The sequence below is a fragment of the Bufo bufo genome, chromosome 5, assembly GCF_905171765.1.
Source record: "Bufo bufo chromosome 5, aBufBuf1.1, whole genome shotgun sequence".
NCBI lineage: Eukaryota > Metazoa > Chordata > Amphibia > Anura > Bufonidae > Bufo > Bufo bufo.
Window position 1 is genome coordinate 321622786 of NC_053393.1, and position 26116 is coordinate 321648901.

A 26116-nucleotide genomic window follows, 5' to 3' on the forward strand; every position below is an offset into this window, starting at 1 on the left:
CCATCTATTGAAAATTTTATGCCCAGCCCAATTTTTTTCAATTTAATTACTGTATACTGTATATGCGATATGGAAAAATGGCACGGCAAAACGAAACAGAAACAACGGATCCGTGAAAAAACTGATGCAAAACACTGAAAAAGCCATACGGTCGTGTGAAAGAGGCCTAAAAGAAGATAACTTACCTTTGCTTTCCACATGAGCCAAAGTTTAAAAGCATCCACGTGTCTGCCACACTGGATGGTCTTGTCTCCTGTATCATAGCTTACATCATATTGTTTGTCTGGTTGAAAAAGGTAATTGGCACACAACTCATTGCAAGCTTGCAAGAGTCCCTGAAAAGAGAAAGAAAACCAAGCTATTTGGGGACAAAAACAAAAACAAAAAACACACAGATGTGAAAAGCTGTAGTTCTTATTAGGACTTACCTTCTAAAAAGTTGCTGCGGGGACCCCCATTGACTTCAAGGATGGAAGATTTCTCCTCAGGCTATATTCACTAAAACCCATTTTTCTTACCAATAACCACTCTGACACCTTCTTGCTTGGTAAAATGACCATTACGGCCAACTTTATTGTACACACAAATAACATATAACAATAATCACTTTAATACATCCTTCAACATTATGAACCACTGTACCGTAACAAGGATCCTGGAGGGCAACCCAAACAAGTGGTATCTTCCGTAACCATCTCTCCTTATACTTCAAGATTACCCTTGGCCGCACTCACCGACCCAAGGGCACCAAATCCTTGAAGTATCCAAGTATCTCCTCCTGTAGACCTTTTAGCCCAAACAGGAGCCCCATCCTCAGCATTCACAAACCACATGAGATACAGGCTCCAACATGTCCTGCATCTCTTAAACCATTGTATTGCTCCCCCAGGATCTAATATCCATCGGCCACCAGAAGACCACCGGTGACACCTCACCTGTGGGCGTCCTGCCACACCCTCAGAGCCGTCTCCAGCCCCTCCTGGATACCCAAGGCCCACATATCAATCCCTACATCAGATGAACACCATCAGATCTCAAGAATTGAGGCGACGCCGCCTCCAATTCCTGATGACGAACCACCACTCCACCTTGTCTGCGAACAAAATGCCCCACCTCCTTGTTTAACTTCGCCCGAGCTTTATTGATTCGTTCCACCGACCTTGCAAAACGCCAACTGCTCCTCGCAACTACCTCCGACCATACCAACAGCAAGCCCGGGAAATCCGACACCTAACATAATACATCCAACTTGATGTCCCTAATCACATCCCACGACCGACGTACTCCCAAATCATTGCCACCCACATGCAAAACCAAAATGTCGGGCGAACGATCTAACAGAACATTCGTATGAATTTCAGGCAAAACCCGCCCCCAGAGAAGCCCCCTCACACCAATCCACCGGACTTGCAGCTCCTCCATCGAAAAACCCAATTGACGGCTGTTCCGCCGAACATCAGCTCGCAAAGCCCCCCAGTAGACATATGAATGCCCAAAAATCCACGCAAGACAAGGTGCCGCCCCTGCAAAAACAAACAAAGTCAAATAAAACAACCGTCACTGCCAATTCCGATCCCCACACATTAATCATGAAAAAATTCATCCCCACACACTACAAGAGATGAGGCCTAACATATGACCGAAAACAATCAGACTCCCACCGCCCTATACGTTTTATAACCTCCTCTCCAAGCCCCCACCTGGAAGCCTCAGTCGCGGCCCCAATCCTGAATGAGTGTGATGCAAATTCCTTCGCCGGAAGACCCGCTGCCGACAAACATTTCCTAAAAACAGCCACAAACTGGAACCGAGACAAACACGAACCATCCACATGAACCAGCAAAGCACCCGAGCCACCCGGACGCAATGCCAAAAATTCCCTGACACAACGCACTGGGCACACAACCGACTCTGCAAGCGGCCTAAGCCATACAACCACACCCTTACCCACCTGATCTGTTTTTGACTTGCGCAGCAGACATCTCAAAGTACCATCCACCAGCACAACGTCCTCCCACAACAAACCGCCCCCACTCGTGCGACTTGCCGCCACCAACTCAGAGATCCGAAAAGCCCTGAAAAAAGCCAATACAAAGGCCGCCCTAAAAAGACACACTTCGTACGCTGATTTACAAACCAACCGAGCTTCCTTCCACAGCATTTGTAACACCGCAAAGGAAACCGGCCTCCTAGTATCCTTCCGTACCACACTACGACGGTAACCCTTCAAGGCCTGCCGCACCATGAAACACCTAGACACATCAGCCAAGCCCCTCAGGCGCAACCAGAAAGCAACAGCCGCTACCCTCTTTGACGCCACCGAAAACGACAAACCTTCTGCATAAAACTGACCCACCCAAAATATCAACAACATCCTAAATTCTTCCAAAGAACTGCAACCACCCATCTGTTCAATCAATTCCTCCCACAACACCCACACTGAAGAATAGGCCAACCACGTACCTCTACTCAGAGACTGTCTAATCAGGTCCGCCGACACCCCAAGGCCATGCTCCAGAGGCACTGGGGGCAGGGCAACACCTTGACCTCGGCACCTGGCGCCAGGCCGCAAAAACGATCCCACTGAAAGCGAGAAAGGGAATCGGCAAGTGAGTTATCCACTCCCGGCACATGCACCGCAACAAAACATGCATTCAACTGCAAACCCCGTAAAACCAGATGTCGCAGCAAATTCAAAACCGGAGACGAATTCGCCGTCTGGCTGTTAATTGCCTGAACCACACCCATGTTATCACAGTAGAAACGAACCCGCCGATTCCTAAGCAAGTCCCCCCACAACTCAGTAGCCAAAACAATAGGAAAAAGCTCCAACAATACCAAATTAGTAAGGAAACCGGCCTGCTTCCATTCCACCGGCCAAGCGCCCGCATTCCACTGACCCATACAAAAAACCCCATAGCCAAAAGAACCAGACGCGTCAGAGAACAATTCCAAATCAACACTATCAACCACCGCCTCCATCCACACAGACCGACCATTATATTCAGACAAAAAATTCTCCCACACCACTAAATCCTCCTTCACCGCAGTCGGCAAACGCAAATAATGAAAAGGTGCAGCAACGCCCACAGTCGCCAGGGCCAAGCGACGACAAAACACCCTCCCCATTGGCAAGATACGACAAGCGAAGTTCAATTTACCTAAAACCGACTGCACCCGTTTTAGCTGAACTTTCTTCGCCCTCCGCAAAAATAACACTTCATTCAACAGATCAGACACCTTATCAACAGGCAGACGACACTCCATGGCCACACTGTCAATCTCGATCCCCAAAAACTTTATAACCGTGGAAGGGCCCTCCGTCTTATCAGCCGCCAACGGAATACCAAAACGAGCCGCCACCCTCTCCATGGTATGTAACAAAACAGAACACACCCTAGATCCAGCCGGACCCAAAAACAGAAAATCATCTAAGTAATGCAATACCGAACTCCAACTCGCTTCCTTCTTTATCACCCATTCCAAAAAAGAACTAAACGACTCAAACAAGGAGCACGAAATCGCACAACCCATCGGCAAACAACAATCAACGTAATAACAGCCATCCCACTGAAAACCCAATAAATGCAAGCTATCAGGGTGAATAGGCAACAACCGAAAGGCGGCCTCAATGTCCGTTTTTGCAAGTAGAGCGCCCTGCCCAAAACGTCGAACCCACCGCACTGCCTCATCAAACGATGTGTACGACACTGAGCACAACTCATCCGCTATACCATCATTCTCCGACCCACCAATCGGATAGGACAAATGATGAATCAGCCAAAACTTATTAGGCTCCTTCTTAGGAACTAAACCCAAAGGAGAAACCCACAAATCCGGCAAAGGACACTCCACAAAGGGGCCTACAACCCTACCAGCAGCAATCTCCCCAGCAATCTTCTCCCTCACCACAGCCGGATATCACAATGCCGAAGACAAATTCCGCAGAGCCCGACTGACACCAGCCAAACCGCATGGAATAACAAAACCCTCAGTAAAACCTCCCAACAACAACTGTGCCGCCTCCCTATTTGGGTACATCCTTAAATAAGGCTCCATCTCATCCACCCTCACCGGCGTCACCCCTCTTCTGCACAACCTCGGATCCCTTACCCCGCTTGAAGCACCGGGACAAGCTGTTATGGACTATTAATACAAAATGGATACTTGCTTGTTGAGGACTATGTTTAGCTAAGATGGCGGCCAGGCATTCAGCCAACACCTATAAACTAGAATCTTACTTTGTGTTTTATCATGTGTTTCTTTGTGGTTTCCGTTCAGCTCAAGCAAGCAGTTACAAAGAGGTTTCCGTTCAGCTCAAGCAAGCAGTTACAAAAAAAAAAGAAGTAACGGTTTCTCCCACGAGCAAGGGGGGAGGGGGGAGGAATTTACTCTGGCCGTCAAGGTTACAGAAAAGTATAGTGTTCGTAGCCAATAGAAAAGATATACTCTATCTTTCACCCCCCCTCCCACTTCTTCCTGTCGTAAAACCTATGAATTGTCTGCTGTTTTCAGAAATAAACCAGAGATCCTGTTATAACTCCGTGAGGTGTGTTGTCTCAGATTTGATCTCTCCGTGCACGTACATTAATTAATTTGGTGCAGTACATCAACCGAACTGGCAGCTTGGCCAGAACCAGAACAAAGCTATGGGAACCGCCACACCCGGAACACTCATGTTTGTACCGGCAGTCGGACAAGAACCTGCAATATCCCTCATTGTACTGCCAACAACAACCCCTCCTGCTACCCCCAGAAGACTCAGAGGCCGAGCCACCCCTGGCCCCTCCACGAAAGGGCTGAGGACCCCCTTTCGGTGCCGCCATCAATCGCATCCACAGACCAATATCTTTGTGGTCCCAACGAATGCTAGGCCTGACCGCCTTCCGCTGCCGGAACTGCTCGTCATACCTAAGCCACGACACACCCCCATAAGTCCGATGCGCCTCACCGATAGCATCCATATAACAGAAGAGAGCCGAGCAGTGCTCAGGCGCCTTCTCCCCAACTACACTAGCCAGAATTGCAAAAGCTTGAAGCCAATTCTGGAAGGTACGCGGAATCAGCCTGTACCTCCTCCACTCTTCCTCCTCCTTCTTGCTCTCATCCAGCCTCCCCATATCCAAATTAACGCAAAAATCTCCACATATTCATCCCTCCAAATCTTATCTTTAATCTCCTGCTTCAAGTGAGCCCCCAGCGGCCCCTCAAAACACACATAAATCTCCCCTTTAGCCGCATCCGCCAAACGAACACCATCACCCACATCCTTTGCGACCGCTCCCGGCCCAGATGCCTGAGTACCCCCTCCAATGCCATCACCTGCCCCAACAGGCCCCAACGCCGGACTCTGCTCCTGTTCTAAAACCTGTACCGGAGCCCAGACAGGTACTGGAGACGCCGCAGGCCCGGAACCTAACCGCGACAATAAAGACAACATACCTGACAATACCTCCCGCACCAAAGCATCAGAACCCCCCACATTAATACCAACAGCACCCACATCCCCCCCAACATGACTTTGACCCACCGGTCTCTCACCTGGCCGTCCCCGGACAACATCACCGGCAGCCGCGGAACTCCTCCCAGACATCCTCAGTGGCGTAGTCGAACAGCACGGCACGGCTAATTCCCTTTGAGGGACATCCATGGCGCCTGCCGCCGAATCTTCACCCGGCTCAACCTCTCCTTCCTCCAATGGCGACAGCTCCCCATCACCCTGCTCATGCAAGTGACCGTCATCCCGGAATTCATACGCCGAACCAGCCTCAGCACATGGCCGCACACTTCCTTCCTCCATCCTCACCATCATAACCTATTCTCCAGCAGGATTGCCAAAAGCCGCATCCTGAAGTGATAGATCCGGGGACAAGGCAACCCCCATGTTCAATTCCGCGCTGCCATGTCGCCGACCCGCCACCAGGGGCCGCGACGCACTCACATTACGCTCTCTTCCTCTGTGCACGTCCGTCCTCATGCGCTCCAGCCGCCGACCGGAAGCCGCCGGCCGCGGCGCAGAAGACCTCACTGCCCTGCTCCCAGGAAGGCCCAGGCTGCCAGACTGCCCGACCGCACTACCCCTCCGAACCTCAGGTAAGGCCGCCAGGGTTCGCTCACCGCTCCGGACCGCACCAGGGGAGACAACCGCTCGTCCGCGCTCTCTGCCTCTCGTCGCCTGGGAGACGGGACCGGGGTTAACCCGTCCCTCTCCCGCCGCTCCACCACGCACAGAAGCATTCCTCCCGCTGCGTCTGGGTGCACTGCTGGGAACAGGCACCACAGTCCGCAGCGGAGGGTTCACAGGGGGACTCCGTAGACGCCGGCGCACACGTGGGGTAGACTCCGGACTCAGCCGATCCGGGGGAACCGACCTCCTGGCCCTGGAAGGTCGCTCCGCCGACACCGCCATAGACGAAGGGACAAGAGCCGCCTGAATGGTCTCATGCAGACGCTCCGCTCCATGTTCCTGAACTGCCGCCCTGACCGCTGCCAAAAGATCCTCCAGAGACGACATCCTGCTGCTCAAACACTCTTCCTTGCACTGACCCTGCTTACCAAAGCCACTCCCCCAAACCCTATATACTGCCCGCGAAACCTCACTCCTCCCCTTCAGCCAGCTTCAAACCTTAACCCCTTCCTAGCCTGACGACTTCCACCCAAGTCAAAGCGCACTCCGCTATATCTGCGCCTCGCTCCATTGCTGTTAATTCAATCATCTGGTAGCATTTTGCTGCTTTGAGCAGGTAATATATGAATGTATCTGTTTTGTGGACCTCCAAAATACATTTTACTGGTGGGCCCTAGGCACCCCAGTCCGACACTGTTCAGTGATTGTGAGTAGTGATGAGCCAAGTTTTCAAAATTTATTTGGTCGCTTTGTCCATTTTCTCCCCAAAATCTGCTTAAGAATTAATGAAGTGCATTACGTCAGGTCTACCCTGGCCTGCAATTAAACTTTAGGGAGAATGTATCTCAGTGTACATCACTGTACATTGCAGCAAAATGTATAGCTAGTACTTTCTGCTAGCAAAACAGTTCTTGTATGTCAGAATGAAAGGCAGGTCACATATATGGACATGCACATCATTGTGCAGGCCACAAACATTCCTAGCTAAACCAAAAGAAAAGCATACTCCGGGTGTCCCAATGACTTTAGTGAAACACAAGAAGGACATGGGGGCAACGCCAATATAGTAGTGGAGAAAAGAAAAAGGTTCTTTTAATCCATGTTGTTGCAGTGCAAACACATTTGTTTGAATCCCTTCCGTTAGCTTTAGAATGACTGTGTCACTAATAGGGTACTTTCACACTTGCGTTGTGAGGATCTGGTAGGAAGTTCCGTTGCCGGAACTACCGGATCTGGAAATCCATATGCAAACGGATATCATGCGCAGACCGGGAAACCAGATCCGGTTTTCCAGAACACTTGGAACCGGATCCAGTATTAATACATTTCAATGGGAATTAATGCCGGATACAGCATTCCGGCAAGTGTTCCGGAATTTTGGTCAGAGAAAATACGGCAGCATGCTGCTGTATTTTCTCCGGCCAAATACCGTGAAGGGACTGAACTGAAGACATCCTGATGCATACTGAACGGAATGCTTTCCATTCAGAATGCATTAGGATAAAACAAGCTATTTTTCCGGTATTGAGCCCCTAGGACGGAACTCAATACCGGAAAAGAATAACGCTAGTGTGAAAGTACCCTTAGGCTTAGTTGACACTTCACTTATTTGGTCAGTTATTCTCATCAGTTATTGTCAGCCAAAAGCAGGTGTGGGTCAAAAACCACAGAACAGGTGCAGGTCTATTCATAATACCTAAATCGGAGTGTAGGCTTGGCTCCTGAATTAGGCTCACAATACTGTAAGTGATTAAAATAACAGACCAAATAACAGAAATGTGAATGCAGCATTACAGGTCAGTGTTGGCTTCAGGTCCAATTTATTAGCATGGCCCAAAATTCTAATAGTAGCCCCATGAGGGATGAGAGGGTGTCAGCAGTAAGGCTGTGTTCACATTGCTATTTTTCCGTTTTTCTGATCCATCAGAACAGCCCAAAAAAATTGATTCAGTATTTTGAGTATCCACCTTCAAACTTTCAGTATTTGGTTAGTATTTGCAAGAATAACTCAGGAAGGAAGATAACACAATATCAATGTGTAAGGTCACTGAAAAGATCAAAAAACCGCTGAAAACCGTGATCAATTATTGAACTAAAACATAACTTAAAGCAATATTAAAATGATAGGCCCTAAGGTAGTAAGATAAATCAAAGTAGCTGCTTATAAGCAATCACACATTGTTAACGCAAGTAAGAAACTTCGTGCACGGCAGCACTTGGTATATAAAACCTTGTTCCTACCGCTGTCGTCAGGATCCAGTGGGCAACCAGTATCCAGGTAAGTACCATTCAATCCACTTATAGACTGTATGCTGCAATGCCTGTTGGGATTTGGGGTCTATTATATCCCTGATGTAACCCTGTGGTGGAATGGCACTAGCCTCTAGATGTTGGAGCAGCCTCACCACAGGGCACTAGTCCTTAAAAGGGCGACCTTGTCCGGAACCTTTCCCTGTTCGCTGGCCCTAATACAGCCCTATCCTAATCCCAGTCCCAGACAATAACTGAGGAGAACAACATTTAGAGGCCAGGGCCATTCCACCACAGGGTTACATCAGGGATATAATAGACCCCAAATCCCAACAGGAATTGCAGCATACAGTCTCCTCTAAGTGGATTGATTGGTACTTACCTGGATACTGGCTTCCCACTGGATCCTGACGACAGAACTGTCGGAACAAGGTTTTCTTTTCCAAGTGCCGCCATGCACCAAGTTTCTTACTTGCGTTAACATTATGTGTGATTGCTAATAAGCAGCTACTTTGATTTATCTTAATACCTTAGGGCCGATCATTTTAATATTGCTTAAATTAAAAGGTATGTTTGAGTTCAATCAAATCAGTGATCATTGTTTTCAGCGTTTTATTAGTATTTGCAAGGCAAAAACATAAGTGGGTCCAAAACAGATGCAAGTGATAGAAGTCAAGCAAATATTTCAATGTTTTGAACGCACTCCTGCTTTTGGCTTCCAAATCATGATCAAATCCTGGTGCAAAATACTGACTGTGATCGAGGTCACATGCTCAATTAGCATGAGTTTGGTCCATTTACATCTGAAATCAGTTTTATTCACATAGAAAAGAAGAAGTCCTGCATGCAGGACTTTAATGGCCTCTATCACAGTCAGTATTTGGTCAGTTGTTTCCATTAGTATTGGTAAGGCAAAAAACAGGGGTCGGTCCAAAACAGATAACATTTGATGGAAATATGTGCATGTCCTCTGCGTTTTGAACCCACTTCTGCTTTTGGCTTCTAAATAATGATCAAATCCTGATGCAAAAAAACTGACCGTGTGATTGTGACAAAACCAACCTCGCCACTGGGTGGTGGAGAAGCCTGGCTACCAGCCTCTTGCCCCAGGATTACGGGCCATCTCATCAGCCAGGCTTCCTTTGTTCACAAAGGACTTTTACTAACTTTTGAACCCCTGGTCTAATTTTTGCCATTTTGGGATATGTTAAATGTCTATGTGTACTGTAAATGGTGGGACATTGTATATTTGAGTAGTGATGTCTGTCCTATTGTCTCCACGTGTGTATTGGCGATTTCCCTTTGTCCTGAGAGATAATTGACTTACTCCTCGGTTGTCTCCAGGACAGAAGACACTGTATTCTCCTGCCTGTGATACAATTAAATCAACCCATTGTGTGGGGTAATTGTATCCTAGGCAGAGGGGAGGATTTTGTGTGGGAGTGTCTGAGTGTATTGTACGTGTTTATTGGTTGTTTTTACAAAACCCTGTGGGTGGTAACCTTGTTGGAAAAGGTGTATAAGTCAATGCTTGTGTGTTCAATAAAGAGTTCCTGTTTTACCCTTCATCATGTTGAGGCTGGTGCTTGGGTAACTGATCGACACTGGGGATTGCTATACGCTGAAGATTTGCTATACTCCCCTGGCTATACTATTAGCTCTTGTAAGAGCTGTTCCTGTTTCTGGTTCCTGTGGTGGTTTTGGTGTAGAGCGGAGGGCTTGGAGTCCTCGGGAAGCACTAGGAGCATCATTTGACGGAGGTACCCGGTCGGGGTGCCAGGAGATCCATTACAGTGATAGAGGCCTTATGGATGTTCAAAACAAAAAAAGGACCCATTTTCTTAATTTTTTCCTGTTCTTCTGATGGATCAGGAGAAAGGAAAAATAAATGTTGATGTCAATACGGCTAAACAGGGTCACTAGTGTGCCTATAACTAGGGTTGAGTGAACCCGAACTGTAAAGTTCGGGTTCGTACCGAACTTTAGGAATTTTAGACCCCGGACCCGAACCTTTTTGTAAAAGTTCGGGTTCGGCGCTTTCTTGGCGCTTTTTGAAAGGCTGCACAGCAGCCAATCAACAAGCTGTTAACTGTCTAACCTTAGAAGCCATCACAGCCATGCCTACTAATGGCATGGCTGTGATTGGCCAGAGCAGCATGTGACCCAGGCTCTATGTAAGCTTGAGTCACGTAGCGCTGCACGTCACTCTGCTTTTACAAGTGTAGGGAGAGGATGCTGCTGGACTTGTGATTTCAGGGAGAGAATAGGAGAGAATCTAACTCAGCGATATACAATCGTTTTACCCTGCCCTGATGCCATTGACCAAAAAAAAAATATAATTTTATAATTCTGTTAGTTAAGTGGGTGGCGGCGGCTATTGTATGGTAGCTCAGTGCACCAGCACTGCATCTGAGCTTTTGGGACATTGCAAATCACAATTTTTTTGGCAAACTACAACATCTGGATTAGTCGGTGTGCAATTTAAGGTAGAAATACACCCTTCTGGGGTTTTAAAAACACACAATTTTTTTCAAAAAACAGTATTTTCCAGATCTGCAAGTGTTAAATTCAAGTTTAATATATACAGCTTTCATATTCTGTTACAAAAAAAAGACTTTTTTGGCAATCTACAACATCTGGATTAGTCAGTGTGCAATTTAAGCTAGAAATACACCCATCATTTTCTGGGGTTTGAAAAACACCCTTTTTTTAAAAAAACAAAACACTATTTTCAGGCCTTGCAGCATCCGCACGTGTGAAATTACAGGCTTATATACTGCTGTCAAATTCAGTTGTTAAACAAACACTCGTTTGGGCACAAAAAATTTAGTTGCCAGCCTTTGATGCAGATGTCATTTTGAGATACACTCTAAATACATTTGGATTACATTCAGAGATTTTAAATACTGCCATTTGGTGCACCAATATTGAATTCAGGCATACACTGGTTCAGGCCCTGTGAGATACACCCTCTACATACAGGGGTTTGATTCAGGGATTTGAAATACAGCCATTTGGGGCAAAGAAATATTTACTTCAGGCCTACACTGGTTCCGACCGTGTGAGATACACCCTTTACATACTGTCGTTCTATTCTACTATTAAACACCCATTTAGGGCAAGATGCTAAATTTGAAAAATATGAGAGCGTCAAATAAGGAACGTGGCCCAGGTCGTGGCGCTGCTGGTGGAGCTCCTGTTGCAGGGAGAAGACGTGGTCGATCTGTGCCAGCTACACGCACAAGTGAAACCCCTTCTTCAGGTGCGAGTAGGCGACAAAACCTGCAGCGGTATTAGGTCGGGCCTAATGCTGCTCTACGAATGGTGAGGCCTGAACAAGTACAGGCCATCAGTCTTTCACCTCACCCCCTTGCAAATCAGCCAAGTAGTCTGAGCCCCAAGTCATGCAGCAGTCTCTTCTGCTTTCTGATGACTCTGTTAGCAGGGTTTCCCAGGGCCATCCACCTAGCCCTGCCCCAGAAGTGGAAGAGATTGAGTGCACCGATGCCCAACCACTTATCTTTCAAGATGAGTACATGGGAGGATCATCGCAGCACGTCTCGGATGATGACGAAACACAGGTGCCAACTGCTGGGGCTTTCGAAAGTGTGCAGACCGACAATGAAGGCAGGGGTGAAGACTGGGTGGAAGATGATGTGGAGGACGATGAGGTCCTCGACCCTACATAAAAATATCAAGGTCATGCGAGTGACCTATGTAGTTCGGAGGAAGAGGCGGTGGTCGCACAGAGCCACCAGCACAGCAGAAGAGGGAGCAGGGTGCAAAAGCGGAGCGGCCGTCCTATAGACAGTATGCCTCCTACTGCCCACCGCAGCAAGGGACCGAGCACACCAAAGCCAGCTCCAAGTTCCCTGGCGTGGCAGTTCTTCAGACAATGTGCTGACAAGACACGAGTGGTTTACACGCTGCGCAATCAGAGCCTGAAGCGAGCCATAAACGTTCTCAACCTGAGCACAACCTGCATGACCAGGCATTTAAGTGCAAAGCACGAGCTGCAGTGGAGTAGACACGTCAAAAGCCAAGAAAGGTCTCTGGCTCCTCCTGCTTCCTCTTCTGCTGCAGTCGCGGCCTCTTCATCCACCTCTGAAGTGACAGTGCCACCTGCCACCCGCCTCCCTGCAAACAGAGGATTTGCCAGCAACACCAACACCTGGGTCACTAAGCATCTCCACAATGTCCCACGGAAGCGTTCAGCTCTCCATATCCCAAACGCTGGAGAGGAAGAGGAAGTACCCTCTACCCACCCCCGATCCCTAGCCCTGAATGCCAGCATTTCTAAATTACTGGCTTTTGAAATGCTGTCATTCCGTCTGGTGGAGACGGATAGTTTTAAAGGCCTTATGGCGGTGGCTGTCCCACAGTACGTCGTGCCCAGCCGACACTACTTTTCAAGGCGAGCCATCCCTTTCCTTCACAACCAAGTAGAGGACAAAATCAGATGTGCACTGCGCAACGCCATCTGTGGCAAGGTGCACCTGACTACGGATACGTGGAACAGTAAGCACGGTCAGCTATGTTATATCTCCATAACAGCACACTCGTTAAATGCAGTGGCGGCTGGGCCTGAGGCGGATAGCAGTTTGGCACATGTCCTTCCACCACCGAGGATTGCAGGGCGCTTCAGTTTGCCTCCTGTTGCTTCATCCTCCTACTCTGCTTCCTCATTCTCTACCAGCTCCTCATCCGGTCAGCGTAACACCTTCACCACCAACTTCAGCACAGCCAGGGCTAAACGACAGCAGGCAGTTTTAAAACGTATCTGTTTGGGGGACAAACCCCACACCGCGCAGGAGCTGTGGACGGGCCTTGAACAACAGACCGATGAGTAGTTTGTGCGAGTCAGCCTCAAGCCCGACCTGGTGGTGTGCGATAATGAGCGAAATCTCGTAGCAGCTCTGGAACTAGCCGGTTTGACGCACATCCCTTGCCTGGCACATGTGTAGTGTCCCACTAGGTAAAGGTGGGCACTACACAAGGGTCAATTGGTGTGCACGTTCCTCCTACTCACAAGGGACAGTAATTTTATATTTAAGTGTGCATTTAATGTATTTTCTAATGTGTTTTTATATGCAATGTTCCCCTGTATGATGCAATAGCAGGCCTAGTTGGGTGTAGTTAGACATCCCAGACACTAGAGGGAGATAGGGAGCCCCTAGTATAAAGGTCCAGGTCCAGACAGGGAGAGGGAGTTCAGAGTCAGGAGTCTGCAGAGACAAGTTAGAAGGCACCAGCCAGTGATATGCTGAGGGCCTCCTCCTGACATGCAGCTAGACAGCCCAGGCTTCTAGTTGTTACCAGGGGGCTAGTAGAGGGATCCTAGCCTACCTGCGGATCAAGTGAGCCTCAGTTAGCTCAGAAGATTACCCCAGTAGTAGGAATGGACCTCCTGGGAGAAACCTGCAGCTTCCCAACAAAGCAAGGAAAATACAAGTCAGTCAGATAAGTAACCTGATGGGCAGAGGATCTATAAAGTAAAGAGCAAGGGTCAATACTGGAGAGAGAATTTATATACCAAGGATTAAAGCCAGTATTTAGGCATCCGGGCCTTGGGATCCAGCCAGCTAGAATAGCTGAAGGGGATAGAGCAGCATTGCACTGCAAAGCATTAACCGTTGTGTCCTCCAAGTATCTTGCATGATTACTACCTGCCACCATCTAAAGTCTACCTGCTTGTGAAGTATTGTTCAAGGGACTGCATTATCATCACTATCAACTATAACTGTATGTACAAAGTTGGACTGTGTTCATCAAGTAAAGAAACGTTTGGTTTATCCACTGAGTACTCAGTTATTCCTCCTATAAAATCGGTGTGCCACCGTTACCGGCACTGGCGTCACGAATCCAAAAGGGACCTTGCCCCAGGCACTTAAAATACCTGTAACATCCAGGGCACCTCACACAACATCAGGCCTGGTCCCCATATACCGAGTGTGCCCCAGAGGAACTGTGTCTACCTCTCTTTCACTGCTGCATGCCTGCCCAGGGTTCTCCAAATACAGTGAGCAACCCTCGATTGCCCATAACCGTGATCTCACTTCGCTATACCCTGCAGGTCTGGCGTGCTGCACATGTGCATAGATTCCATAAAAATTACCCCAATATGTCAGAGCTGCTGCATAAAGTGCGGGACGTCTGTGTGCGCTTTTTGCGTTCTCACCCTGCTGCTGCTCGCCTGTCAGCGCTGCAGCGTAATTTCGGCCTTCCCGCTAACCGCCTAATATGCAACGTGCCCACAAGGTGGAACTCCACCTTGCAAATGCTGGCCAGACTGTGCGAGCAGTAGCAGGCGATAGTGGAGTTTCAGCTGCAGCACGCACGGGTGAGTCACTCGGCGGAACAGCACCACTTCACCACCAATGACTGGGCCTCCATGCGAGACCTGTGTTCCTTGTTGCGCTGTTTCGAGTACTCCACCAACATGGCCAGTGCCGATAACGCCGTTCTCAGCGTTACTATCCCACTTCTATGCCTCCTTGAAAAAACGCTCCTGGCAATGATGGAAGAGGATGTGGCACAGGAGGAGGAAGAGGAATCATTTCGTAGGGTTTCCGGCCAGTCATTCCCAAGTGGCTCCGAGGGTGGGTTCCTGCACCCACAAACCCAAGGTACACAATTGTACAGCCAGTGCACAGTTCTGGAGGATGAGGAGGTTGAGGATGAGGAGGAGGAGATGCAGGAGGAGGAACCATATTCACAGCAGGGTGGCACCCAGACCAGCTCATGGCCATCACTGGTGCGTGGACGGGGGGATACAGAGGACACAGACGATACACCTCCCACAGAGGACAGCTTTTCGTTGCCTCTGGGCAGCCTGGCACACATGAGCAATTACATGCTGCAGTGTCTCCGCAACGACCGCCGAGTTGCCCACATTCTTAGGCTACTTTAACACTACCGTTCAGAGAGGATCCGTCTGGGGTCTGCCCAGACGGATCCGCTCATATAATGCAGACTTTGGATCCGTTCAGAACGGATCCGTCTGCATTATATTGTAGAAAAAATTCTAAGTGTGAAAGTAGCTTCAGACTTTACATTGAAAGTCAATGGGGGACGGATCCGTTTGAAAATTGAGCCATATAGTGTCAAATTCAAACGGATCCGTCCCCATTGACTTACATTGTAAGTCTGGACGGATCAGTTTGCCTCCGCACGGCCAGGCAGACACCCGAACGCTGCAAGCAGCGTTCAGGTGTCCGCTTGCTGAGCGGAGCGGAGGCTGAACGCTGCCAGACTGATGCATTCTGAGTGGATCCACGTCCACTCAGAATGCATTAGGGCTGGACGGATGCGTTCGGGGCCGCTTGTGAGCCCCTTCAAACGGAGCTCACAAGCGGAGCCCCGAACGCTAGTGTGAAAGTAGCCTAACTTGTGCTGATTACTGTGTGGCCACTCTGCTGGATCCCCGTTACAAGGACAACGTACCATCCTTAATTCCGTCACTGGAGCGTGATCGTAAGATGCGCGAGTACAAGCGCACGCTGGTAGACGCGCTGCTGGTGGCATTCCCACCTGACAGTGGGGGCACAGTGGAAGCACAAGGCAAACGCAGAGGACGAGGAAGAGGTTGCCAACACAGCTGGGGCACCGCCAGCACCTCAGAAGGCAGGGTTAGCATGGCCGAAATGTGGAAAAGCTTTGTCAGCACGCCACAACAACCAGTACCACCAGCTGAACGTCTTAGCAGGAGGCAGCTTTTAACCAACATGGTGGAGCAGTATGTGTGCACACGCCTACACGTACTGAATGACGGCTCTGCCCCCTTGAACTTCTGGGTCTCCAAATTGGGCACATGGCCTGAGCTTGCCGTTTACGCCTTGGAGGTTCTGGCCTGCCCTGCAGCCAGTGTATTATCTGAACGTGTGTTTAGCACGGCAGGGGACGTCATCACAGACAAGCGCAGCCACCTGTCCACAGCCAATGTGGACAAGCTCACGTTCATTAAAATGAACCAGGCATGGATCCCTCAGGACTTGTCCGTACCTTGTGCAGAATAGACATGTATACCGGCACTAAGCAGCCATTGTTATACTGCAGCGCAATTGCTTATGTTTGTATTTTGGATATTTCACACTCTTTTGGGGTGTACCTTAAATTTTACAAAATTAAATTAAAACCAAAAACCTGTGTTGGCTATCTCGTCCACCTCTACTGCCGCTTCCACCTACTCCGCTATGTCCACCGCCTCCTCAAACTCCTCCTCTATATGGAACTCACTCCTCCTCCATATGGAACTCCACCTCATAAATTCATATTTTTTTTGTACGTGTTTTATTTTATATCATTTCACTACTTTGTCAGTTACATTTTATGGTGAAATTAACCAATTTTTTGGTGTATAGTACCACTGCTATACCTAGTAAACAGGTTAAACAAAAACCAAAAAAATTGTCAGTTATATATTCTGGTGAAATTCACCAATTTTTGGGTGTAATATACCCCTCCTCTACCTAGTTCACAGCTTAATAAATTTCAATAATTTTTCTGTTACATTCGTGGGTTGACATTATACAATTTTAAATGTGAATAAACACCTGCTATGCATAGATGACAGGGAATAAAATTTAATATATTATTCAGTAATTAATGCGCGCCACAACCTTTCATTCAATGCTTAAACTTTGAAAAGTTGTCACACTTTTACGCTTTAATAATTTCTCCCATATTTCAACTCTATAATTTTAAATTTGAAAAAATGAATCCTACCTTGGATGTGGTCTCTTTTTCTCACGCTCCCTCTCTGGTCTGGAACCCCGATTCCCCGCCACCCGTAATCACCATGGTAGGCGCATAAAAGAACATCGAAAGTTCATAGAGCAGATATCAAATTGGATCGTGAACATCCTGGGGACGTGCGACATGGTGGGGCACTAAGTGTGCACACGCCTACACGAACTGACTGACAAGGGTCAGCCCCTGCAACTTCTGGGTCTCAAAATTGGTACATGGCCTGAGCTTGCCCTTTACCCCTTGGAGGTGCTGGCCTGCCCTGCAGCCAGTGTATTGTCTTAACGTGTGTTTAGCACGACTGGAGGGGATTATCACAGGTTATATTTCCCAATGTTTTGGGGTGTACCCAAATTTTTTTAATAAAATTTAAAACCAAAAAGCAGTGTAGGCTACCTCCTCCTCCTCCACCGCCGCTTCCACATCCACCGCCTCTTCAACCTCCTACTCCATATGGACCTGGTCCTCCTAGATCAAGATTATAATTTTTTATTTTTAGGTATTTTATGTTATTTTAAGTCATTTCCCTATCCACATTTGTTTGCAGAGCACTTGCAATGCTCTTAACCACATTTTGACGACATTTGCAGCCCTCTAGCCCTTTCCATGACATTTTTAGAGCCATTTTAGTGCTCAAAAGTTCGGGCCCCCATTGACTTCAATGAGGTTCGGGGGCAAGTTCGGGTCCCGAACTCGAACTTTTTTCCGAAGTTCGGCCGAACCTGAACATCCAGGTGTCTGCTCAACTCTACCCATAACAGAATGTAGAGGGTGGCAACAGTATGAATAGTCACAATTAGCGATGAGTGAAGTTATTGAAAAGTCATACCTTATCTATTTGCACGTGGATAGGCCATCGCGGCAAGGAAGTCACTGCGCAAAATCTTGTGCAGTGAACCGATGAGGCTGGCGTGGTGATGTCCCATGTCACACCACACAAGATTTTGAGCAATGTCTTCAATCAAGATGGCAGGGATTGCCTCACCGTGGGAAAATGGATGGAGTGTTTTTTTTGTTTTGTTTTGTTTTTTACCACCATTTCACCCTAGTGGTCAGGCAGGAAAGCTTTCCCAGGAAAAACTTGGCCAGTTTCGCCCACAATTCATATTTGGCTGTCGAGCAGTCTAGGGGAACTTGGAACAGAACCTACACCAGCAGGTGGTGGCATAGTTGGACTGCACCCCATCACCTCAGATCCATGTCCTGCTGCTGCTGGGTGGCACCTTCAGTAGGCAGGTGAAGAAAATTGTTCATTAGAAACTCCAGACTTAGGTTTTTGCTGATTGAGCTGGTGCTGTTCCTGTACCCCCTGCTCCCCCTCCAGCAATCATGGCAGTGGAGTGTGAGGTCAGAGTGTCCCCATGGTTAGACCTTCATGAGGATGGGCGATGTTGCACTTAGGCAGCGACCAACAGAGTACAAGAAGAATGTCTTGATAGTAGTTGAGTTTTTAATCACGCAAAGGTGTAAAAAAGGCCCCTTATTTTGGACAGGTAGCAATAGTCCAAGATTGTGGAGAGCAGTAGTCATCCCTCTGTCGAATGGTGATAATGCAGCTGTCACTATGCAAATAACTCATCATGCATCTGCCCATTTGTGCAAGGTACTCAGACTCGTTGCCTCCAACTGCACTGCATACTGCCACGGTCTGTCGGGTGTCATCTGCCTGGTCTTCCTCATCACCCTCCTCTCCTGTCGCTTGTGCAGAAAAACCACCTAGTTCTGTGTAGAATTCCTGGGTATTTGGAAAGGGAAAGACTGTATTAGCAGCAACTTGGCCAGATGCATGTTCAGCTTCTGTGCCATTAGAGTGCATGCATACTGTTGTCTCTTTGCAATTGCCTTGATGATCGATTGCTAGAAAATAGTGATGAGCGGCAGGGGTCATATTCGAATTCGCAATATTTCGTGAAAATTCTGTGGAATATTTGTCGAAAATTCACGAATTCAAATATTCTTTATATTCTACTTTTCTTTTTTTTTACTTGAAAATCGGCAGGGTAATGATCGCGTAATATGCGCTCAAGCAACTCAAGCAGGGATGAATCATCACATTATGGGTGTCAGGTCCGAGCATTTCTAGATGAACAGTTTCCTGTAAAGTGGATTAGTCGTCGTGGGCCAGTTGAATGGCCCCCAAGGTCTCCCGATCTGACCCCCTTAGACTTTTATCTTTGGGGTCATCTGAAGGCAATTGTCTATGCTGTGAAGATACGAGATGTGCAGCACCTGAAACTACGGATACTGAAAGCCTGTGCTAGCATTTCTCCCGCAGTGTTGCTATCAGTGTGTGAAGAGTGGGAGAAGAGGGTTGCATTGACAATCCAACACAATGGGCAGCACATTGAACACATTTTATATGTGGTCAGAAACTTGTAAATAACTCATGAAAGAATAAAGTTACGTTAAAACCAAGCACACCATTGTTTTTCTTGTGAAATTCCCAATAAGTTTGATGTGTCACATGACCCTCTTCCTATTGAAAAAACAAAAGTTGGATTCAAAATGGCCGACTTCAAAATGCCCGCCATGGTCACCACCCATCTTGAAAAGTTTCCCCCCTCACATTTACTAATGTTCCACAAACAGGAAGTTAATATCACCAACCATTCCCATTTTATTAAGGTGTATCCATATAAATGGCCCACCCTGTATGTATATGTACAGTACAGACCAAAAGTTTGGACACACCTTCTCATTCAAAGAGTTTTCTTTATTTTCATGACTATGAAAATTGTAGATTCACACTGAAGGCATCAAAACTATGAATTAACACATGTGGAATTATATACATAACAAACAAGTGTGAAACAACTGAAAATATGTCATATTCTAGGTTCTTCAAAGTAGCCACATTTTGCTTGGATTACTGCTTTGCACACTCTTGGCATTCTCTTGATGAGCTTCAAGAGGTAGTCCCCTGAAATGGTTTTCACTTCACAGGTGTGCCCTGTCAGGTTTAATAAGTGGGATTTCTTGCCTTTATAAATGGGGTTGGGACCATCAGTTGCGTTGAGGAGAAGCCAGGTGGATACACAGCTGATAGTCCTACTGAATAGACTGTTAGACTTTGTATTATGGCAAGAAAAAAGCAGCTAAGTAAAGAAAAACGAGTGGCCATCATTACTTTAAGAAATGAAGGTCAGTCAGTCAGCCGAAAAATTGGGAAAACTTTGAAAGTAAGGGCTATTTGACCATGAAGGAGAGTGAAGGGGTGCTGCGCCAGATGACCTGGCCTCCACAGTCACCGGACCTGAACCCAATCGAGATGGTTTGGGGTGAGCTGGACCGCAGAGTGAAGGCAAAAGAGCCAACAAGTGCTAAGCATCTCTGGGAACTCCTTCAAGACTGTTGGAAGACCATTTCAGGGGACTACCTCTTGAAGCTCATCAAGAGAATGCCAAGAGTGTGCAAAGCAGTAATCAAAGCAAAAGGTGGCTACTTTGAAGAACCTAAAATATGACATATTTTCAGTTGTTTCACACTTGTTTGTTATGTATATAATTCCACATGTGTTAATTCATAGTTTTGATGCCTTCATAGTCATGAAAATAAAGAAAACTCTTTGAATGAGAAGGTGTGTCCAAACTTTTGGTCTGTACTTTATATACACTGCTCAAAAAAATAAAGGGAACACTTAAACAACACAATGTAACTCCAAGTCAATCACACTTCTGTGAAATCAAACTGTCCACATAGGAAGCAACACTGAGTGACAATCAATTTCACATGCTGTTGTGCAAATGGGATAGACAACAGGTGGAAATTATAGGCAATTAGCAAGACACCCCCAATAAAGGAGTGGTTCTGCAGGTGGTGACCACAGACCACTTCTCAGTTCCTATGCTTCCTGGCTGATGTTTTGGTCACTTTTGAATGCTGGCGGTGCTTTCACTCTAGTGGTAGCATGAGACGGAGTCTACAACCCACACAAGTGGCTCAGGTAGTGCAGCTTATCCAGGATGGCACATCAATGCGAGCTGTGGCAAGAAGGTTTGCTGTGTCTGTCAGCGTAGTGTCCAGAGCATGGAGGCGCTACCAGGAGACAGGCCAGTACATCAGGAGACGTGGAGGAGGGCAACAACCCAGCAGCAGGTTCTCTACCTCCGCCTTTGTGCAAGGAGGAGCACTGCCAGAGCCCTGCAAAATGACCTCCAGCAGGCCACAAATGTGCATGTGTCTGCTCAAACGGTCAGAAACAGACTCCATGAGGGTGATATGAGGGCCCGACGTCCACAGGTGGGGGATGTGCTTATAGCCCAACACCGTGCAGGACGTTTGGCATTTGCCAGAGAACACCAATATTGGCAAATTCGCCACTGGCGCCCTGTGCTCTTCACAGATGAAAGCAGGTTCACACTGAGCACATGTGACAGACGTGACAGAGTCTGGAGACGCAGTGGAGAACGTTCTGCTGCCTGCAACATCCTCCAGCATGACCGGTTTGGCATTGGGTCAGTAATGGTGTGGGATGGCATTTCTTTGGAGGGACGCACAGCCCTCCATGTGCTCGCCAGAGGTAGCCTGACTGTCATTAGGTACCGAGATGAGATCCTCAGACCCCTTGTGAGACCATATGCTGGTGTGATTGGCCCTGGGTTCCTCCTAATGCAAGACAATGCTAGACCTCATGTGGCTGGAGTGTGTGTCAGCAGTTCCTGCAAGACGAAGGCATTGATGCTATGGACTGGCCCGCCCGTTCCCCAGACCTGAATCCAATTGAGCACATCTGGGACATCATGTCTCGCTCTATCCACCAACGTCACGTTGCACCACAGACTGTCCAGGAGTTGGCAGATGCTTTAGTCCAGGTGTGGGAGGAGATCCCTTTAGGAGACCGTCCGCCACCTCATCAGGAGCATGCAGAGGCGTTGTAGGGAGGTCATACAGGCACGTGGAGGCCACACACACTACTGAGCCTCATTTTGACTTGTTTTAAGGACATTACATCAAAGTTGGATCAGCCTGTAGTGTGTTTTTCCACTTTAATTTTGAGTGTGACTCCAAATCCAGACCTCCATGGGTTGAAAAATTTGATTTCCATTTTTGAATTTTTGTGTGATTTTGTTGTCAGCACATTCAACTATGTAAAGAACAAAAGTATTTCAGAAGAATATTTAATTAATTCAGATCTAGGATGTGTTATTTCTGTGTTCCCTTTATTTTTTTGAGCAGTGTATATACATACACATATACACTCATTTTTTTTGCAATATATATACACATACTCTTTTTTTTTATATTTAGGGAGTGAATTATGTAGGTGCTGTCATGGGCTCATGGAAAACATATTAGCAGTAAGAGTAATTGAAGTATTTCCATTACGCCCCATGATAGTACCTGTGAGAGACTAGACTAGATAACTACTAGGGAGGGACTACAGCCTGCAGCACCTTTCTCCCAAAAGACATATCCTGCACAGATGAAAGGTCAATCTAACCTATAGTGCTTGTAAAACGTAGAGGGGGAACTCCACGTTGCTGCCCTACACAGATTTGTTCAATGGTAGCGCACCCTTTTTCTGCCCAGGAAGAGGCTACTGCCCTGGTGGAATGGGCTGAAAATCTGAAGGGACCTGACAATCTGATTGTGAATATGCCAGACCTATCGCTCTCTTGATCCATCTGGCTAAAGTACGGCTTGTAACTTTCGAGCCCCTGTTCTGACCCTGAAACTGAACAAAGAGTTGCAGGGTTTTTCAAAAGCCCTTTGTAGACTCTAAATATGCACAGACACACCTTCTGATGTCTAAAGTATGAAAGGATTTTTCCCCTTCGTTCATTGGGTCCTGACAAAAGGAAGGGAGAACTATTTCCTGAGATTTATGGAATACCGACACTACTTTGGGCAGGAATGCAGGATCCGGTTTGAAAACAATTCTATCCTCCAGAATCTGAGTATATGGTGGGAAAGAGGACAAAGCGGATAGTTCTCCTACTCGTCTGGCGGATGTAATGGCCACTAAAAATACAGTCTTATAGGACAGCATCTTTAAGGGGATGTCCCCAAGAGGCTCAAACTGGGCCTTGGTTAGAGCAGAAAGAACCAGGTTAAGGTCCCATGGGGCTGATTTAGATTTAACTATAGGACATAGTCTAGAGGATCCCTTAATGAACCTTTTGACCCAAGGATGAGTAGCCAATCTAAAGTCAAATAGGGCACTCAGTGCCGAGACCTGGACCTTTAGAGTGTTTAAGCTTTTTGTTAAGGCCTTCCTGTAAAAAATTTAAAATTAACGGGATGTTGGGTGAGCTCAAGTCTAGGCCTGACCCTGCACACTGAAGGAAGGTCTTCCATACCCTTAGATAGATTTCGGAGGTGACTTTTTTCCTACTAGCTAGGAGAGTCCCAATGACTTGTTCTGAATGTCCTCTCAAAATCCAGGCTGTCAGGTGGAGGTTCTTGACTTCCGGATGATGTAGAGGGCCCTGATATAATAGGTCCTGTCTCTCTGGAAGTATCCAGGGATCGGCTATTGATAGTCTCCTCAACCAAGCAAACCAGACTCTTCTTGGCCAAAACGGTGCTATTAGTATCACTGTTGCCTGCTCCCCCCTGATCTTCTGGATCACTCTGGGCAACAGGCTGATGGGAGGGAAAGCATAGACTAGGCCCTTCCCCCATGTCTATGAGAGAGCATCTGTGCCTATCGACTGATCCTCCCTGCTCAGAGAAAATAAACTTTCGCACTTTTTGTTCTCCACCGAGGCAAATAGATCTATCGTGGGAGATCCCCATAGGGCCTCTATTTGGTGAAATACTTCCTGATTCAGACACCAATTCGCCTGACTGAATCTGTGTCTGCTGAGAAAGTCCGCCTGGTGATTCTCTGAGCCTTTCAAATGAACCGCTGAGAGAGAAAGAGCTTTCCCCTGAATTAGCCAGAAGATCCGGGATGCTAGCTGCATTAGTTGAGGAGATCTTGTTCCCCCTTGCTTGTTTATATAAGCTACCACCGAGACGTTGTCGGATAGGATCCTGACATGTTTTTGAGGCAAAGATGAGAGACTTTCCTTTAATGTGCACAGGACTGCTCTTAACTCCCTGGCATTTTGGGACTGAGCACTCTGGGTTTTTGACCAAGGGGCTTTGGAAAAACCCAAAACTGAATGGGCCCCCATCCCCAAGAGCTTGCGTCTGTGGTTATTATTAAGGGGTCGTGTATCAACCACTCTACTCCCTGACCGAGGTTCTGAATTTTTACCCATCAGGCTAGGGACCGGGTTACTGACCCCGGGACTACAATCTTGCGATCCAGGGATATCACCCTCCCGTCCCATTTGGACAAAATGTGCCATTGAAGTATTCTGGACCTGAATTGGGCCCACCTCACAGCAGGAATGCAAGCCGTCATCAGACCCAGAATAGACATTGCTTTTCTTAGGGAAACTTCCTTGGTTTTGCTGAAAGACCTGATTTTCTGCTGAATAGCTTTCTTCTTGTCTGCCGGAAGATAAGATTTCTGTGCCTGAGAATCTAATAGGATGCCTAAGAAAACGCATTTGGAGGTTGGAATCAGGGATGATTTGCCCCAATTTATTAACCAGCCCAGGCTCATCAGGATCCCCAGGACCTTCTGTATTTGAGATCTCAACAGCTCTGGGATGCCCTACCAAGAGAAGGTCGTCCAGGTATGAGATTAGAATGATGTCTGACCTTCTTATTTCTGCCATTACCTCCGAAATTTGCTTTGTGAAGAGCCTCGGCGCCTGTGATATCCCAAAAGGAAGTGCCCTGAACTGCAAATGGACGATTGATTCTCCCATCTTCACTGCTACCCTCAGGTATCTCTGAGACAAAGGATGAATGGGCACGTGATAGTAGGTATCTTTTATATCTATTGAGGCCATCACGCAGTTTGGGAACAGATGGAGGACCGTGGAGGAGATGGATTCCATCCTGAATTTCTGGTAGGACAGATATTGGTTGAGACTCTTCAAATTTATTATCAGCCTGGGCTTGGGAACCAGAAATAGAGTTGAATAAAAACCCTCTCCTTGTTCGTTCTTTGGGACTGGAACAAGGACTGCCTTTTCCAGGAGGTTGTTTATTTCCTCCGTAAGTGCCGCCTGTTTTGGAGAATTTTGGTTTAAGGAAGTAATTTTGAATGTCCTGGGTGGTAACCTTTTGAAGTCTAGGCAGTGGCCTTCCTCTATAATACCCCTTACCCAGGCACTTGCGGTAATATTTCGCCAGGCTGGAGAAAACAAAGAAAGACGACCGCCTACTTGGGGTCTGGCGTCATCGTTGAGTGGAACTTGAAGTTTGAGGTCTGGATTTAAACAGCACACTTTTTGATTTATCGGATCTCCATTTTCTTCTTTTCTTCTGATCCCCGAAACCTTTCCTTCTCTCATTACTCCGAAATGTCTTCCCTGTCTAGGAAAGGACGGTGCTGGAAATCCTTTTTTCTTATCAGATGCCTTATCTAAAATATCATCTAAGGCCGACCCAAACAAAAAATCTCCTTGATAAGGGAGGGCACAAAGCTTAGACTTTGAAGCCACATCACCCTTCCACCCCTTCAACCACAAGGACCTTCTGGCTGAATTGGACAGTGCGGCCGCTCTAGCGGAAAGCCTCAATGCATCAGCAGAGGCATCAGAGATAAAGTCCACTGCACTGGACATAGTTGGTATAGCCTCCAGAAGCTGATCCCTAGAAGTCTTGTTCTCTATATGAGACTCTAATGCCTCCAACCAGAGCTTTAATGACCTTGCCACCGAAGTAGTTGCTATATTTGGTTTAAAGGCAGAAGTGGATGCCTCCCAATTCTTCCTTAAGTATGCATCAGCCCTTTTGTCCATGGGATCTTTAAGGGACCCTAAATCCTCAAGCGGGAGAGCTGTTTTTTTATTTATCTTAGCTACGGGAGTGTCTACCCTCGGTACCTCCTGCCAAGCTGATACTTCTTGATCGTCAAAGGGGTACTTTCTCTTGACCGCTCTAGGGATAAAGAATTTATCGAGTTTCTCCCATTCACGTTTAATCAGG

The 26116-nt window shown here is 47.3% G+C and overlaps 1 protein-coding gene across 1 annotated transcript in view; it reads right to left on the reverse strand.

The window, feature by feature from the left end:
* Nucleotides 1–26116, reverse strand: part of LOC121001666 (glutamate decarboxylase 1-like) — a 233528-nt gene that overhangs the window by 25539 nt on the left and 181873 nt on the right. Inside the window, exon 12 of the mRNA XM_040432840.1 lies at nt 186–335. Coding sequence (XP_040288774.1) covers nt 186–335 — 150 coding nt within the window. The remainder of the gene's footprint in view (nt 1–185; nt 336–26116) is intronic.